The 14502-nt window shown below is 42.0% G+C and overlaps 2 protein-coding genes across 4 annotated transcripts in view; one reads left to right on the top strand and one right to left on the bottom strand.

Moving 5' to 3' along the window:
* The window catches only part of VWA3B (von Willebrand factor A domain containing 3B), a 72075-nt gene that overhangs the window by 13606 nt on the left and 43967 nt on the right, over positions 1 to 14502 (top strand). For all 3 annotated transcript variants that reach the window (XM_082220012.1, XM_082220011.1, XM_082220013.1), the window contains exons 6-11: positions 924 to 1083; positions 1818 to 1987; positions 3642 to 3763; positions 11427 to 11543; positions 12698 to 12891; positions 14125 to 14279. In XM_082220012.1, the coding sequence (XP_082076138.1) occupies positions 924 to 1083; positions 1818 to 1987; positions 3642 to 3763; positions 11427 to 11543; positions 12698 to 12891; positions 14125 to 14279 (918 nt within the window). The remainder of the gene's footprint in view (positions 1 to 923; positions 1084 to 1817; positions 1988 to 3641; positions 3764 to 11426; positions 11544 to 12697; positions 12892 to 14124; positions 14280 to 14502) is intronic.
* Positions 1 to 14502, bottom strand: part of TMEM131 (transmembrane protein 131) — a 166473-nt gene that overhangs the window by 113419 nt on the left and 38552 nt on the right. The gene's annotated exons all lie outside the window — the stretch shown is intronic.

Genomic DNA, 14502 nt, shown 5'->3' with positions numbered 1-14502 from the left:
GTTTGTTGGAAGCATATGGCTGATGAACATAACCAGACTTTGTCTGCAAAGCCTTTATGCCATTTTGAATATGAGGCCATGAGTAGAAATCCTTCTTAAGCTTTTTATTTATTTATTTTAAAATACTAGTTCTCTTTAAGTGGAAAAGATTCATTTTCAAACAGTGTATTTCCTCTCAGCATTGATCAACACACATTTTCCTGCAAAGGCCAGCTAGATTTTGTCTTAGAGACCAAAAATTTTTAAAAAACATAGTAAGTAGATACAATTGTGGTCAGATTTAGTACCTCCATAATATCCCCCCCAAACTTTATTCTCTATAGCTAATGCACCTATTGCTCCCTCAGACAAAGTATATGTTAACTTTTGAAAACATGTTTGTTTATGCTAAGGGTCAGCAACTACAGGCCTGGGGAGCCAAATCTGGGATTTGAGGAGTCCTGCCTAGCGCTTGATTTGCACGGGGCCAAAGAGGCATTTTGGATAAGAGACTGGTTTTGGGGGTGGAGTTAGGGCAATCTACTCTGACTCTATTCTCTAGGAAGTCTAGGTGGTGGCCCCACTGTGACCATTATTTCAGGATGAGATTTTTAGCTCAAAGAGCGGGGATCAGTGCTGAATTCTCAGGCCCCTCTTCCCTTTCTCTTCGACCTCTGCCAGACTGGGAGAATGAGCGGGACTTTTTCACTGAATGTCGATCGAAGTAATTCATCTGGGAAACTCCACAGACATTTGGCACCCAGATCATATGTCTGTCTAGACACTGGATAAGGCCTTTCCCCTTCCACCCCACCCCCAATAATCTCCAAACAAAACCTTGACAGGGACAGATGCTCCTTGCTGCCCTTTTTAGTCTACCAGAGCTGTTATTGCAAGACAAGTTTCGCCATTTCTCTAGATATCTTAGCTATTCTCCTTTCCAGGGGGGCTCAGGATCTTGCAAAGTGGCAAGAGAAAACTGTTCCTGTGTCGGAGGCCTCTATAGAAGCGGCTGTCGAGTGGCTGTGGGCGATAGAGTACAGGCCAGCTGTTTGCCACTCGGGCCCCACGGAAGCGATCATGGAGGCCTTGTTTGATGACACGGTAATCTCTCTCACACATCTCTAGAAGTCTTCGGTTATGTCTAGGGATATATCCCCGTGAGAGTTTTGACTGCAAGTGCTACAGACATGAATTATGGACGGGGATAACACATGCTAATAAAAGAACATTGGGGGCTATTTAGAAGGAATTTCTTTCAAGTTGATCTGCAGGCTGGTTCTTACCAATATCATATATGCATGACAGCGTTGCATTCTGAGAGCAGAATTTCCCACGGAGCAGGCAGGAGAGAAATGTTTCAATGACACTAAAGGGGCTTTGAAGCATAGGCCTAGTTTCGATGAACCTATCTGAAAGTTAAGCGATGCAAATACCTCTTTGGCGCACTGCAACCTTTTTTAGGTGAGCCACAATTAAGCCAGGAAGTCTCCAATTAATCCCAGTTTCCCTAACACTTCCGGGCATGTGGGGCTCACTGTGCAGCCCTTTGGGCTGAATTGCTGCTATTATAAGAGATGCCAGTGTGGTGTAGTGGTTAAGTGTGTTGGACTAGGACCTGGGAGATCAGGGTTCAAATCCCCACTTGGCCACAAAGCCATGGACTTGGGCCAGTCACCGTCCCTTAGTCTAACCTAGCTCACAAGAATGTTGTGAGGAGGGGGGGAAACCATGTATGCCACCTTAGCTCCTTGGATGAATGGGGGGTTAGAAATGAAAAGCAGGTGGGGGGGATGTTACAAATATGCTTCATGGTTCAAATGACTTGTCCATCACAGACCGAGGCCGTGTACTATTTCACTGTGGGCGATATGCCAGAATGCATGAGACATTTGCTCCTGCAGAAGATATCGAGGTGCCCGTGCCCAGTCCATACAGTGTCTTTTAATGCTCGAGAAGAAGAGACTATTGCTTTATTAAAGGAGCTGAGTCATCTGACCACTGGCAGGTATGAGGTAAATGATTTCAGCACTATCAATCTATTTTGCAAATGGAGATATGGATCTGTGCAGATCGCATGCTTTCTCTTTGTGTTTTTTGCCCAAATATGTCACTTTCCCCCTTCCTCTGTCTCTCTGAGAAGAAAATACAAGGTCTGGTGGAACAGGTTCAACCCAAGATGTTTAGCTGCCCAATGTGGTGTACAGTGGTACCTCAGGTTACAAACGCTTCGGGTTACAAACACTTTGGGTTACAAACTCTGCTAACCCGGAAGTAGTACATTGGGTTGAGAACTTTGAGAAACCAGAGGCTTTTCTCCTGGGCATAGTTGGCCAATTGGTGTTAAAGAAGGATAGAACTTTTTTTATGTATGCTACAGCAACAGCAAGAATTCTCATTGCAAAGCATTGGAAGACACAAGACCTACCCACCTTGGAAGAATGGCAGATGCAACTAATAGACTACATGGAGATGGTGGAAATGACTGGCAGAATCCGAGACCAGGGGGAAGAGTCGGTGGAAGAAGATTGGAGGAAATTTAAAACTTATTTGCAGAAATATTGTAAAATTTTTGAATGCTGATGACATTGAAATGAACTGAAGGGGTTCTAGCAACAAGGTAAAATGTAAGATGGGATTAATAATAGATAAACTAAAAGGACATGAATTTGCTGAACCAATTTTTAAAGGGGATAAAAAAACGGGAGACGTGAGGAAGTCAGGAAAATAAGTTAACTAAAGATGAGAAATTAAGAAAGAGGGAAATTTTGTTTCTTTATATGTGCTTTTTATTCTTCTTTTTCTTTTTTGTGTCTAATGTTTGTATTTTTGTATTTTGTAATTTATGTATCTTTTTTGTTTTTGTATTTTTCTAAACTTTTCTATTGATAAAACCTAATAAAATATTTTAAAAAAAGAGAACTTTGCCCTAGGATGAGATCTGAAAACGCATGCCAGTGGCAGTGGGAGGCCACATTAGCAAAAGCACGCCTCAGGTTAAGAACTGTTTCGGGTTAAGAACGGACCTCTGGAACGAATTAAGTTCGTAGCCTGAGGTACCACTGTTAAATGCCCTTCTCCCTATTCAAGGTGCATAGTACTCAAACTTGACCAAGTTACTCCCTCCCTGGGAGTAAAAAAAACACCACAGAGACAAGCATTTAGTGCCTTTCATGACATCCAAAATCAGCAGCCCAAGGCAGCTCTGCTTAACAGTAGAGCAAGCCGAAAAGAGTGAGGCCTCAATTGTGAGTTGCTATTAAACTGATAAATGCAAGTTATGCTACGCGAACCCCCAGTTTGTTATGGGCACCTGTGAGTTTTATGAAACTCTGGTGATAAAAGAGTACAAAGAGAACATCCTGATGGTGCTTGAGCCTGACAACCAGTGGAAATTACTACGTTTATTTGTTGCAGTTATTTTCTCTTTAAGAAGTCAAAAGTGAAACGTGTTCTCTTCCTTCATATTTTTTAAAACAGCCATGTGAGGTAAGCTAGGCTGAGAGAGGATGACTGCCCCCAAATCACTCAGTAGACCGTAGCTGAGGTGTGACTTAAACTTCGGTCTGCCTGGTCTGACATTCTAGCCACTGCTCCATACCAGCTCCTTTGAAGCCTGTTTATAACCTCTGCATACAGATTGAAACACTTTATCCCTTCAGGTTCCATGCATTTGCTGAGAGAGAGGACTACATGGACATGATAGAAACCTCAATAAGCGACGAGGATGAGAAAGCCTTACTTACTCAGAATTCGAGGAAACTGAAAGGGAACCTGCCTCTAGGTAAAACAAAAGAATGTTGATTGTTATGCCCCAAATGCCTTCCTCCCTTCAGTCCAGAATCTCCATGGACCATAGCTCTCACCAGCCTCGCTCCTGGAGCAGTGCACATTTTTCTGCTCAGGCTGCCACTTCTTCTTCTATTTTATTTTATTTTATTTATTTATTTTATATACGTCCAATATCTGCAAGCGTCAGGAAAGTTACAGCATAAAACCACAATATAAAACCACTAGTACTTCAATTGTTTTCATTGTGTACACACACACACACACACACACACACACAAAAACAACAACAACGTTTATTTGAAACATTTCTATACTACCTCTTTTTGTTCAGAAATTTCCAGGACAGTTTACAATTACTCAATAAGCACAGTAAAATATCAATACAATGACTCACAATGGTAGAACAGTGCTAAAAACAACCATATTTTGTGTGTGTGTGAAAGAGAGATACACTGGAGTTTAAAAGTCTGTGGAAATCAAAAGGTCTCCTGTCTAGCACATAAGAGACTAGGCATGCCTCCATGGTGAGAGAATTCTGCAAATGAAGTGTTGCAGCCAAAAAGGCCTTTCCCCCTTGTATCCACCTGCCTCACTTCAGATGGTGGGGGTGCACATTCAAAACAGTGGCAAACAACGCGCGTACCAGTTCTGAAATTAATTCCACAAATTTCCTAAGCTAAACTGGAAGGCGCACAGAGTAGAAGACATCACTGGGACAGCCCATAGAACAATATGGTAATGGGGAACAGTTTTACAACGGCACATGACATTGAGAAGTTCATTGTGCTGTGTGGGAGGGGGAAAGGCCATTTTCTTTCTGAAACCATTCTTAGCTAATGGAGCTGGACATCCCCTATTTCCTGTATTTTAGAGAAGAGTGTTTGATATTTAGAGAAAGTGAAGAGGAAGGGTGAAAAACATTCCCTTTCAGAAAGGTGGCAAGTTTACATGTTCCAGCAGGCCTGTTTTGAATAAATGCAAAAGCCCCCAAGGGGTTTGGTAGCTTCCAAATAATTGTGTATCAAATTACGTGTGTTAATAGGAAAGAAGAAATCGCTAACAGCCAGGAGAAAACAGAGAAACATTAGTCCCTGTTGTGACTGAGTACACACAATTTTCAAATGCTGATTGCCCAGGAACAAGGCAGACTATATACATACATAAATCAATACAAGTTCTTTCCTCCCTTTTTGTCACTGAGCTTCATATGTGTTGTGTGTGTGTGTTGTATAACTAACAAGTCATCACATCTTGATTCAATTACTTTTCAGATATTTTCTAGAATGTGCAAGATTTTAAACAGGACACATGCTGAGATTCCACATTACAGTCGTACCTCGGAAGCGGAACAGAATCCATTCCGGGAGTCTGTTCGACTTCCAAAACGTTTGGAAACAAAGGTGCAGCTTCTGATTGGCTGCAGGAAGCTCCTGCAGCCAATCGGAAGCCGTGTAAGCCACGTTGGACATTCGGGTTCCAAAGAATGTTTGCAAACCGGAACACTCACTTCTGGGTTTGTGGCGTTTGGGAGCCAAAACGCTTGACTTACAAGGCGTTCAGGATCCAAGGTACGACTGTATAAGTAAATGCACCAGGGTGGTGGGGAATTAGCCAGCATTTATTTGACTTTAATATGTTTTAAAAACAACCTGTATGGCAAAATGACTCCCAGGAACCACCTGCTCCTACATGAGCCTTTTCACCAGTTAAGATCGGTGTCAGAGACTCTGCTGTTAGTTCCACCTTTCTTTGAGGTTACATGGACAGGTATACAAGTCCCTGGGCCTTTTGGGGCTCTGAGACTGGAATACCCTCCATGTGTAGGTCTTCCAGGTCTCTTCCACTTTCCAGACATCTTTTAAAGACTTAGTTTTTCAACATGCTTTTTATCTGCTACTTTGTTGTATCCTGCTATTAATTTTTCAGCTGTTTTAATTTGCCTGCCTTTACTGCAGTTTTTTTAGGATGGCTTTTCTTTTGCTTGTCTGTTCATTTATCTTGTATAAGGCTGGAGTAAACACTGACTTGGGATTAAGTCTCATTAGACTCAATAGAGCTTACTTTCTCGGTACACACATAGAGGGTTGGGCTGCATGCTATATATGTGCATGTTGCGAAGGTGGAGGGCCTTTTTGGCTCCACAGGCCAGACCCTAATTAGGATCGGCCTTGTCAATAGCATGATGTCATTGTGATGCCACATGATTGGCAAGCAGATGGGGATGCCCGCCTGTCAAATCCGCCTGTCAAAAACCCGAGAAACCTTCAAAACGCATTCTTTCCCTCTTAAGAAATCTGGGCAGTGTAGTTTACCCCTTGCAAAGTTCCAATTCCCAGCAACCCTCGGCAAACAACAGTGTTCATAATTCTTTGAGGGAAAGAATATGCTTTTAAGGTATGTTGCGTACGTAGCCTAATTCTCCAAGCCATGTAGGGTTCAAGCCAGCACATGGTGTTGACACCCTTGCCCCCCAGGCTGCAAAACAAAGAGTAGATCCTGGAACATAAAGAATAGAATAAGTGTAATTGCATAAAATGCGACCAGAAAAAGAATGCCCTCTTTTCTTGGAAGCACTGCTTGTCCTTTTATTTAAAGGTCACTTGGGACTGTGATATTTCTAAGAGGGACGACTTTCTAATTCCTCTGTATTTTAATTTTAATTCAGCAGCTGTTTAATGATGGCTTGCAACTAACAGAGCCTCTCTGCTGGGTTCCATTGTGAGCAAGAAGCATTCCTGCTCCCTCTCGTTTATATTTCAATAGATGCGTTGAAAGCTGCTGCAGCTCTTAAAATTATGCCCCTGCACTTTCCCTTTTCTTAACGGCTAAATTGCAGAATGGTTTTAATCCGCCCGCAAGTGCAGTAATCTACTAGAAACGCTTTGTAAGCCTTGTATTTATTGCTTTTACAGAATAGAATTTACACGTTAAAAGGGAACACAATTAGTCTTGGGCATTTACCTAGTATTATAGCTGTGGTTATGACATCATGCCTAGCCAATTGGAAAACTCTGGGTACGTCCAAGACTCCCTCTGCCTCTCTGTCTCTCTCTGCCTTCTACAGCAGAAAAGACCCTGAAGTAATATATTTGTCTTGCATGTTTTGGGGTCTGTTTATAGAGCGCTTCCTAGAAAGGATGTCCTGAGAAACAATGAGGATATAATATGAAAATAAAGATTGCATTCTGACATGCTGGTGTGTGAAATGGGACCAAATTATACCCAAATCAGAGAGAGAGAGAGAGAAAGAGGAAACCTAGGAAGTTTAGTGCTTTCTTGTTAAAGGTTCAGAGATACTTTGAGTGGGCTCCCCAGACTACTTAAATTGTTAGGGGAACATGGCTGGTGTCCTCAGTCAGCTACCCAGCAGAGCCTTTCTCTAGTATTAAGCAGGCTACTTAACCATAGGACCCCGGTGTGAAGTTCAGGCAACTAGCCCATCAGTGTTTCATATTTTCATGAATTAGTGCTACAGAACTTGTGACTCAGTAGCAGGTTGATATACCTTCTGTGCTTGTTGACTATTTGGTGGATAGAGTTTGGTGTCATTGAGTGCAGGCCCAAGACACTTTGCTGCCTGAGGCGAAGGACAAGATGGTGCCCTCCCCTCCTACAACCTACGGAAGCCCTCTGGGCTGGCTGTTCAGTCTTACACCAATGCTGGTGATAGGACAAGGACCTCCAGTCTTGCCTGAAGGCAGCAAGTTAATGCAGGAGATGCAGGGCAGTCTGTGTAATGCAAACACAGCTCTGCCTCACTCAGCATCTCACTGGCATTTGCTGCCCCATAGCATATGCTATTTGAGACAACTGCCTCACTGCCCAATGGTAGGGCCGAGTGCTCAAAGCCGTAGTGAGAAAGGGCTCTTAGATCAATAAGCATGAAGGAAGTACCAGGTGCAGTCCTTGGCATCTCCAGGTAGGACTGGTCTGAAACTCTGGGGAGCCACTGGCAGGCGGTGTAGCTGACAGTAACCTTCATGGACCTGTGAAGGCACCTTCCTAGGGCCATACATACATTTTAAGAAGCAAAGCTGCTGATGAGTGCTTGCTTTTATCTCAGTCTGCTACTGCCTCCATGTGTCGCTTCAGAAGGGCTTGCTAGTGTCTACCTTTCCTTTTCATGTCTCTGTGCCAGAGCAACCTGATCCTAACATACCAAGCATATGCAACAAAATGCAGGTCTGGAACTTCATGCAACTTGTTCCCGTGTTCTGTGGCGGTGCAGTTTATTGAGCAGGCAATAAACAGATTAAACATTCACGGTCAGTGGTGTGTGCAGAACAGAGCCATTGTTTTATTTGTTTATTGCCCAGTTGCAGATGCCCAGAGGAAATCAGTTAGCAGCTCTTTCTTTCTCTTCTGGGCCGATTTGTGACCCAGTTCAAATAAAACTTTTGAGCCTGTTTCTTTTCTTAAGCACCTGGGTTTTCAAGGTATGCTGAGTCTGATATGCAGGTTATATTTTGCTATTACTATTATTATTATTATTATTATTAGGCAAAGGCCGTCAGGAGGTCTTAACCCATTGTGAATTGTGGTGGGATTCATGCAGCGGTAGAATAATAATAATAATAATAATAATAATAATAATAATAATAATAATAATATATTATTTATACCCTGCCCATCTGGCTGGGTTTCCCCAGCCACTCTGGGCGGCTTCCAACAGAATATTAAAATACAATAGTCTATTAAACATTAAAAGAAACATGAGAGAATAAACAAATACTTTCAGAGTGGAAAACTATGAAGTGTAGTATTTTCAGAGGTTCTTGTTGCTCGATATTATGATCATCACATGGTGAACCTAAATAACTAAAAAATTTAAAGTGCCTATGCTTCCTTATAGTTCCAAGCAAGTATAAAAGTGGCTTGCACAAAATAAGCATTGGGAATAACTTTAAATGGCCAAATCATAGTGAATGTGGTTCATTTTAGACAGACTGTAATCTGATGGTCCTGGTTTGTACCGGTTTATGTGGTCCCCCCACCAAATGGTGGTGATGATAATAAGCCACTGCTTGTTTTTAAGCAATAAAATTTATTTCTGGCTAATAAATGAGAACAGCAAATCCTGTTGGATTCTTTTAAGAACTGTGTGCTACTAACCTTTCCTTCATTCTCCTAGGCTGATTTCCCCCTCTAATATGAAAGTAGAAATATAGGAGAGTCCCAGGAGATGGCAGTATACAATAGCACATTCAAAGCTGTGCAATGCTAGAAGAAAAAGGAGTGAGAGGAGCCTTGCTGTTTCTGTTAGAGCTGCACTTGTGCATATGCAAGAACATACATACTTTATTTCAGCTGAGCAATAATTGTAGATTTATTGGATCCTCAAATATTGGCTTCTTCAAAGTTTTATGATAGCTGAAGCATGTTGCTGTCAGATCTGTGGCTTATGGTCCTCTCTCAAGATTTTGCTGTGCCAGGAAATAAACTCCTTAAAAAGTAGTTCGCACCAACTGCGGTGCCACTGCAGCATCATAAACCATGACATTATCTTGGCACAGAAGAGGGTTAAGCTGATACTGCAGGCAAATAAAGCTGGTGCTGGTATTTAATGATGGGGAGTCAATCTGTGACTGCTTTGCAGGCGCAGTGAACTAACACGTTTGCAGATATATTTGATTTAAAATACAGCGCCAGAGAAGCTTTCTGGTATATAGGAAAAGAAGCACACATTTGTTCTTGTGATATTTTTGTGTCTGTGTGTGATTCCCTGTCTTATCTGCATCCATGCTGAGATTTTTTTATAGCATTTAATCGCGGTGTGGCTCTACTAGCAAAATGCCCACCATTGTGATAAGTAGGGTTTGCGGTGAGGAGAAGATTTGTGGCACCTTAACGATTCCACATATTTATCAAGGCTTAAACATTTGTGGATTACATCAAATCACATTTTATATTGCAAGCATCTGTAGAGAGCGCTGCATTTCTGCATGCTCTGTACATGGAGATGCAGTACACTTCTCTGCAGGATTTTTTATTGGTAGGCTGGAACACACAACTTTGACTCGCTATAGCAATGGGTGCTTCCAGGTAGGGGCAAGATCTCACAAACGGGCCATTCACACGTGATTTTTCTCTGTGGGTGATGGGCACACGAGGTTCAAATGCACACGGTTTAATGCTTTCCATAGCTATGCTTTTTATTTCACATCCATACCAGTGGGCGATCCCTGATGTGATATTTCTCTGCTGTGTGCTTTGGTCCCTCCGCTCAGTAACTGTTCCTTTCCTCTTCACTACCTTTTTCCATTTGGGGCATGCATGCAAGTATTTCCTGAAGGAGTGTCTCCACCCCCATCGTCCAGCCTGGACACTGAGGTCCAGCTCCAAGGGCCTTCTGGCGGTTCCCTCACTATAAGAAGCAAAGTTACAGGAACCAGGCAGAGAGGGCCTTCTCAGTAGTGGCCCCCGTCCTGTGGAATGCCCTCCCATCAGATGTCAAGGAAATTAACAACTATATCACTTTTAGAGGACACCTGAAGGCAGTCCTGTTTAGGGAAATTTTTAATGTTTGATATTTTATTGCATTTTAATTTTTTTAATATTTTGTTTGAAGCCACCCAGAGTGGCTGGGGAAACCCAGCCAGATGGGCGGGGTATAAATAATAAATGATGATGGTGTACCTATGAGCTTGCACTTTTAAAATATATAATAAGTGTATAAGAGTTCAGAAGCAAAAATTACCAGTCCTTAGTGATCATGTTAAAACACGTATGTTCGCATAGCTGTTCACACAGGGGTGATCCAGCTGAGGTATTAACCTGATTTGTTATATTTGGCTTATTTTTGTTTATTCACTTTAAAATCATGATTAACACTGTCCACTGCCTTGATAGTTTTTTGGTTTGGCAGCACAGAGATATTTGCAGATGCATGAATAAATGTTTCATAATGGGTTCTTAAAAAAAACCAAAAACAATGTGAGCTGTAGTGCTTTTAATCAATATAATTTTTATTTTTTTGCAAAAAACCAAACCAAACCCGTGGGTCTAGATGCAGTCCAAAGAAAGCAATCCACAGGTCTTTAGGTTTACTGTCAGACACCATAAAACCAGCTCAGATTTGCTTCCCCCATCTGCATTAGTCATTCCCATGTACTCGGAATGCGTTTTCTCCTGGATATATTATTGAAAGGTGTGCAGTGATTGCCCATGACTCCTCTATGATTATCAAAAGTAAAGGCATTCAGAGGGCATGAAAGGCCAGAGAAACTCAGTAGGTAACTAAATTTGCTTCTATTTCTGTGCCTCTTGCATTACAATAATTCCCACTCTTCCCACCTTAGATCAAATCTATGCTGCCAGGTGCCATAAGAAAGCGGCAGAGATAGCGCAGGATAGTACGCACCCCGGAAATTATCTCTTTCAGCTTCTGCCTTCTGGAAGAAGGTATAGGGTTATAAAGGCCAGGATTAGCCGCCTGAGAAACAGTTTATACGCAAATGCAATTCTGGTTCTAAACGCAGCATAAGGGGTCTCTATAGTATAGTGTATTTTAAAATTGGGTTTCAGAGTTTTTAGGGGTTTTAGAATGTTTTGCGTAGTTTTTATGTAGTTTTATGTAGTTTTTCAATTTCATTATTCTGCATGGGACAATGACAATAAAGATATCGTATATTGTATACGTATACTCCAAAATTCAGGAACAGGGGTCAGAGAAGATGTGTACCTGATCTGGAAGGAGATGGAAGAAGCCAGGAATGCACTGATACAAGTTCAGAGAATTCTGATAGAGTTTGAGCAGTCTGAACTACCTTCAGGTATGTTATGAACACACACACATTTATTTTTTAAAAATATTCTGACTGCATTGCAGCATTGATGATTATGCTCTCGATTCCATTACGGACAATTGTAAGTGTGTATCTGAAGAAGTGTGCATGCACACGAAAGCTCATACCAAGAACTAACTTAGTTGGTCTTTAAGGTGCTACTGGAAGGAATTTTTTTTATTTGGACAATTGTAAGTTACTGTCACTCAAAAGGATAAGGTTGCTCTTACAGATCTGCATGTTGCAGGAAGTTTGCCTAATAGAGTGGCTGCAATCTTTCTTGCAAGTGTGGATTGTGAGTGTGCCACTCTAGCATGCTTGAAGCCATGGCTCATTGGTAGAATACATGTTATGCATGCAGACACTACCTGAAATCTTGGAAGACTGCTGCTAGTCAGTTTATTTAATGCTGAGCTAGATGGACCCAATGGTCTTATCTTGATATAAGGCCAATACCTATGTTTCTGGTGTCATGTATGCTTTTGCCTCTAAACTGCTGTTTTCTAAACTGCAGCGTAAACAGCAGAGCAGCACTGGGGAGGCAAGGAATGGCCAGGCCTACCAGCCCTCATGTCCTAAACTTCTCTTGCCTGTCGGTCTGTACTGTACATCATCCACCCAATTTTTTTTAAAATACCATCAGCTGCAAACTTCATCTTTCCTTGCTCAAATAGAGTACCAGTAGTTTACCCAGGAGATCTAGGTTCAAGTGCAAGCTTAGTCTTCGCCAGGAGTTTAAAATGGATGCATTATCTCAAAATCCTTTCAGACTCGAAGGACCATATCTTATCAATTTACAGGTTATCTTAAAGCTATATCTCTCACAGTGCACATTAAGGCACTTTGTAGTCTTGCAGGGCAAAAAGCTGATCAACAACTCGTTTTGATTTCAGAGGGCGATTATTACATTTCCAAATTCTGGATTTGGAAATCCCAATTTAGGCATTACGTTTTTAAAGCATTGTGCTTTGCTTTCTCATATGCAAAGTCTTCCTATCTTAGGTCATTTTAACAAAGCAGTATTGCTTTGTAAAAGGGAGGAAAGCATGTATTTTTAAAAATGAGAGTGCTTGAGTTGATTATATTAGGTCAGTCTAGTGTCAGCAAATGCACATTCCATTCATACCTTTTTATGCCATCAGCCCAAACTGAGGGTATAGTAAATGATTCACGAGCAGAAGATTATGTGAATTCCAAGGAGTGGCTTCAGAAGAATGGCTTGAAAGCGCAGAAGCTGACCATAACAAAAGCATTTGGCGATCTCAGTTTTCGTCATGCAAAGGGGATTGTCAACATAAGAACCAAGCCACAGGATGAATCGGTGCAAACTGATGCTGTAGGTAATCCACTAGTTTTGGTACATTTTCTTGACTGCAGTTTTGTCACATAGGTTTACAGCTGTGCTAGTTTATGACAGGGATGAATCCACACTGTCAGTATCTCTCTGGAGGGATTAAAGAACATGCCAGAACTTTTGGGTTTGTGGTTCCAGCAAAGGAAGATTGGCAACTGAAACTGATGGAAAACGCAGAAATGGTGGAACTCACTGGATGAATAAGAAACCAGGAAGAGAGACTTTAAAAAAATAGAATGGGGAAAATTTATTGACTGTTTGAAGATACAATTAAAAACAAAACAAAACATTATCGGGACATATAAACACAGGCAGTAAGATATAATTAAGGGGAAGATAAGGGAAAATTAGTAAATATATTTGAATTGAATATGCAGTAATAAAAAAGATATAAAATAACTGCAGAAAGGGGAGGGAAGTTGAGGGGAAGGTAAATTAGACTGGTTTGGTCACACTGACCACAGAGCTTCTGGCGTGCTGCAGCAGGCGCCACATCCTCTTTCATCTAAGCAGAAGAGAATGTTAAAGATGTATGCTGTCATGAGGGAGGCATGGAGGAAGAGGAAGTGAGTTCAAGTCAGCATCTTGTCAGGGTGGAGCTACACTATACAGTTAAAGTACATTTAAAACACTTGACCTACCCCCCAAAGAATCCTGGGAACTGTAGTTTTCCACTCACAGAGCTACAGTTCCTTAGCAAACTGCAGTTCCTAGAATTATTTGGGGGACTTAAATCTGCTTTCCCCAGTTGTGACTCCCTCTGTCCTACCCAGCGGCAGTGCTTCATGCTCCAGCACCGGGGAGTGGAGAGCAGGCGGGAGCGGGGCTGGTGCGCATCCTGGGGGCGGGGGGTGCCACCTGCAGGGGCAGGGCACCCAGCGCGGTTGGGCGGGTGCAGCCGCGATAGCGCTCTACCGGGATCGTGCTGCCGGGGTCGGTATGCTCCCCCCGCACTCCTCTTCCTCCGCCAGTGATCGTACCCCATGTTGCAATTAGGCTGGGAAAAAGTCTTCTATTAGCTACAATAGTTTCCCCCCACAAGCCCAAGCAGGGGATGGGGGGGACGCTGTTTTGGGTTGGACAGGGAGGCCTAAGAGAGCTTGAGAGAGTGTGTGTTTGCCATGTCTTCATAAAAATGCAGCATTAAAATGTTCTAACCAATGCTTTGTATAGATCATGTCTCCACTTTCTCCCCCGAACGTCTTGCTCATATAGGAGTCTAACAAGAAGTTAATCGATGCAAAATACTGCGACAAGTTTTTGCATACAGACTTGGAAGATGGGCCCACGCTGCATATGCATTTGACTGGGGAAAGGTGCAAACAGTATGAAGATAAAATGAAGACTGTTCTCGATCAAATGGAACTAAGGTTCAATTGCTTTCTAATGCAATATTTTCAAAAGCAGCGTCCCATAATGGGAAATCTATCCAATGCATAACTTTTGTCTGCTTTAAAAATGATTGTGCGATATTTGGGCACTGTTATAAACTTTTGTCAGGTCTTAAAACTTTCACAAGGCCTTAAAAAAAACTTTTGGATTAGCATATGGGGAAAAAGTCACACAAAGATTAGTTGATAAAGCATTTAGAGT

This window comes from Podarcis vaucheri (assembly GCF_965113315.1).
Source record: "Podarcis vaucheri genome assembly, chromosome: 4".
Classification (NCBI taxonomy): Eukaryota; Metazoa; Chordata; class Lepidosauria; order Squamata; family Lacertidae; genus Podarcis; species Podarcis vaucheri.
Note: the sequence above shows the minus strand (reverse complement) of the source record. Positions and strands in the feature narration are given on the sequence as shown.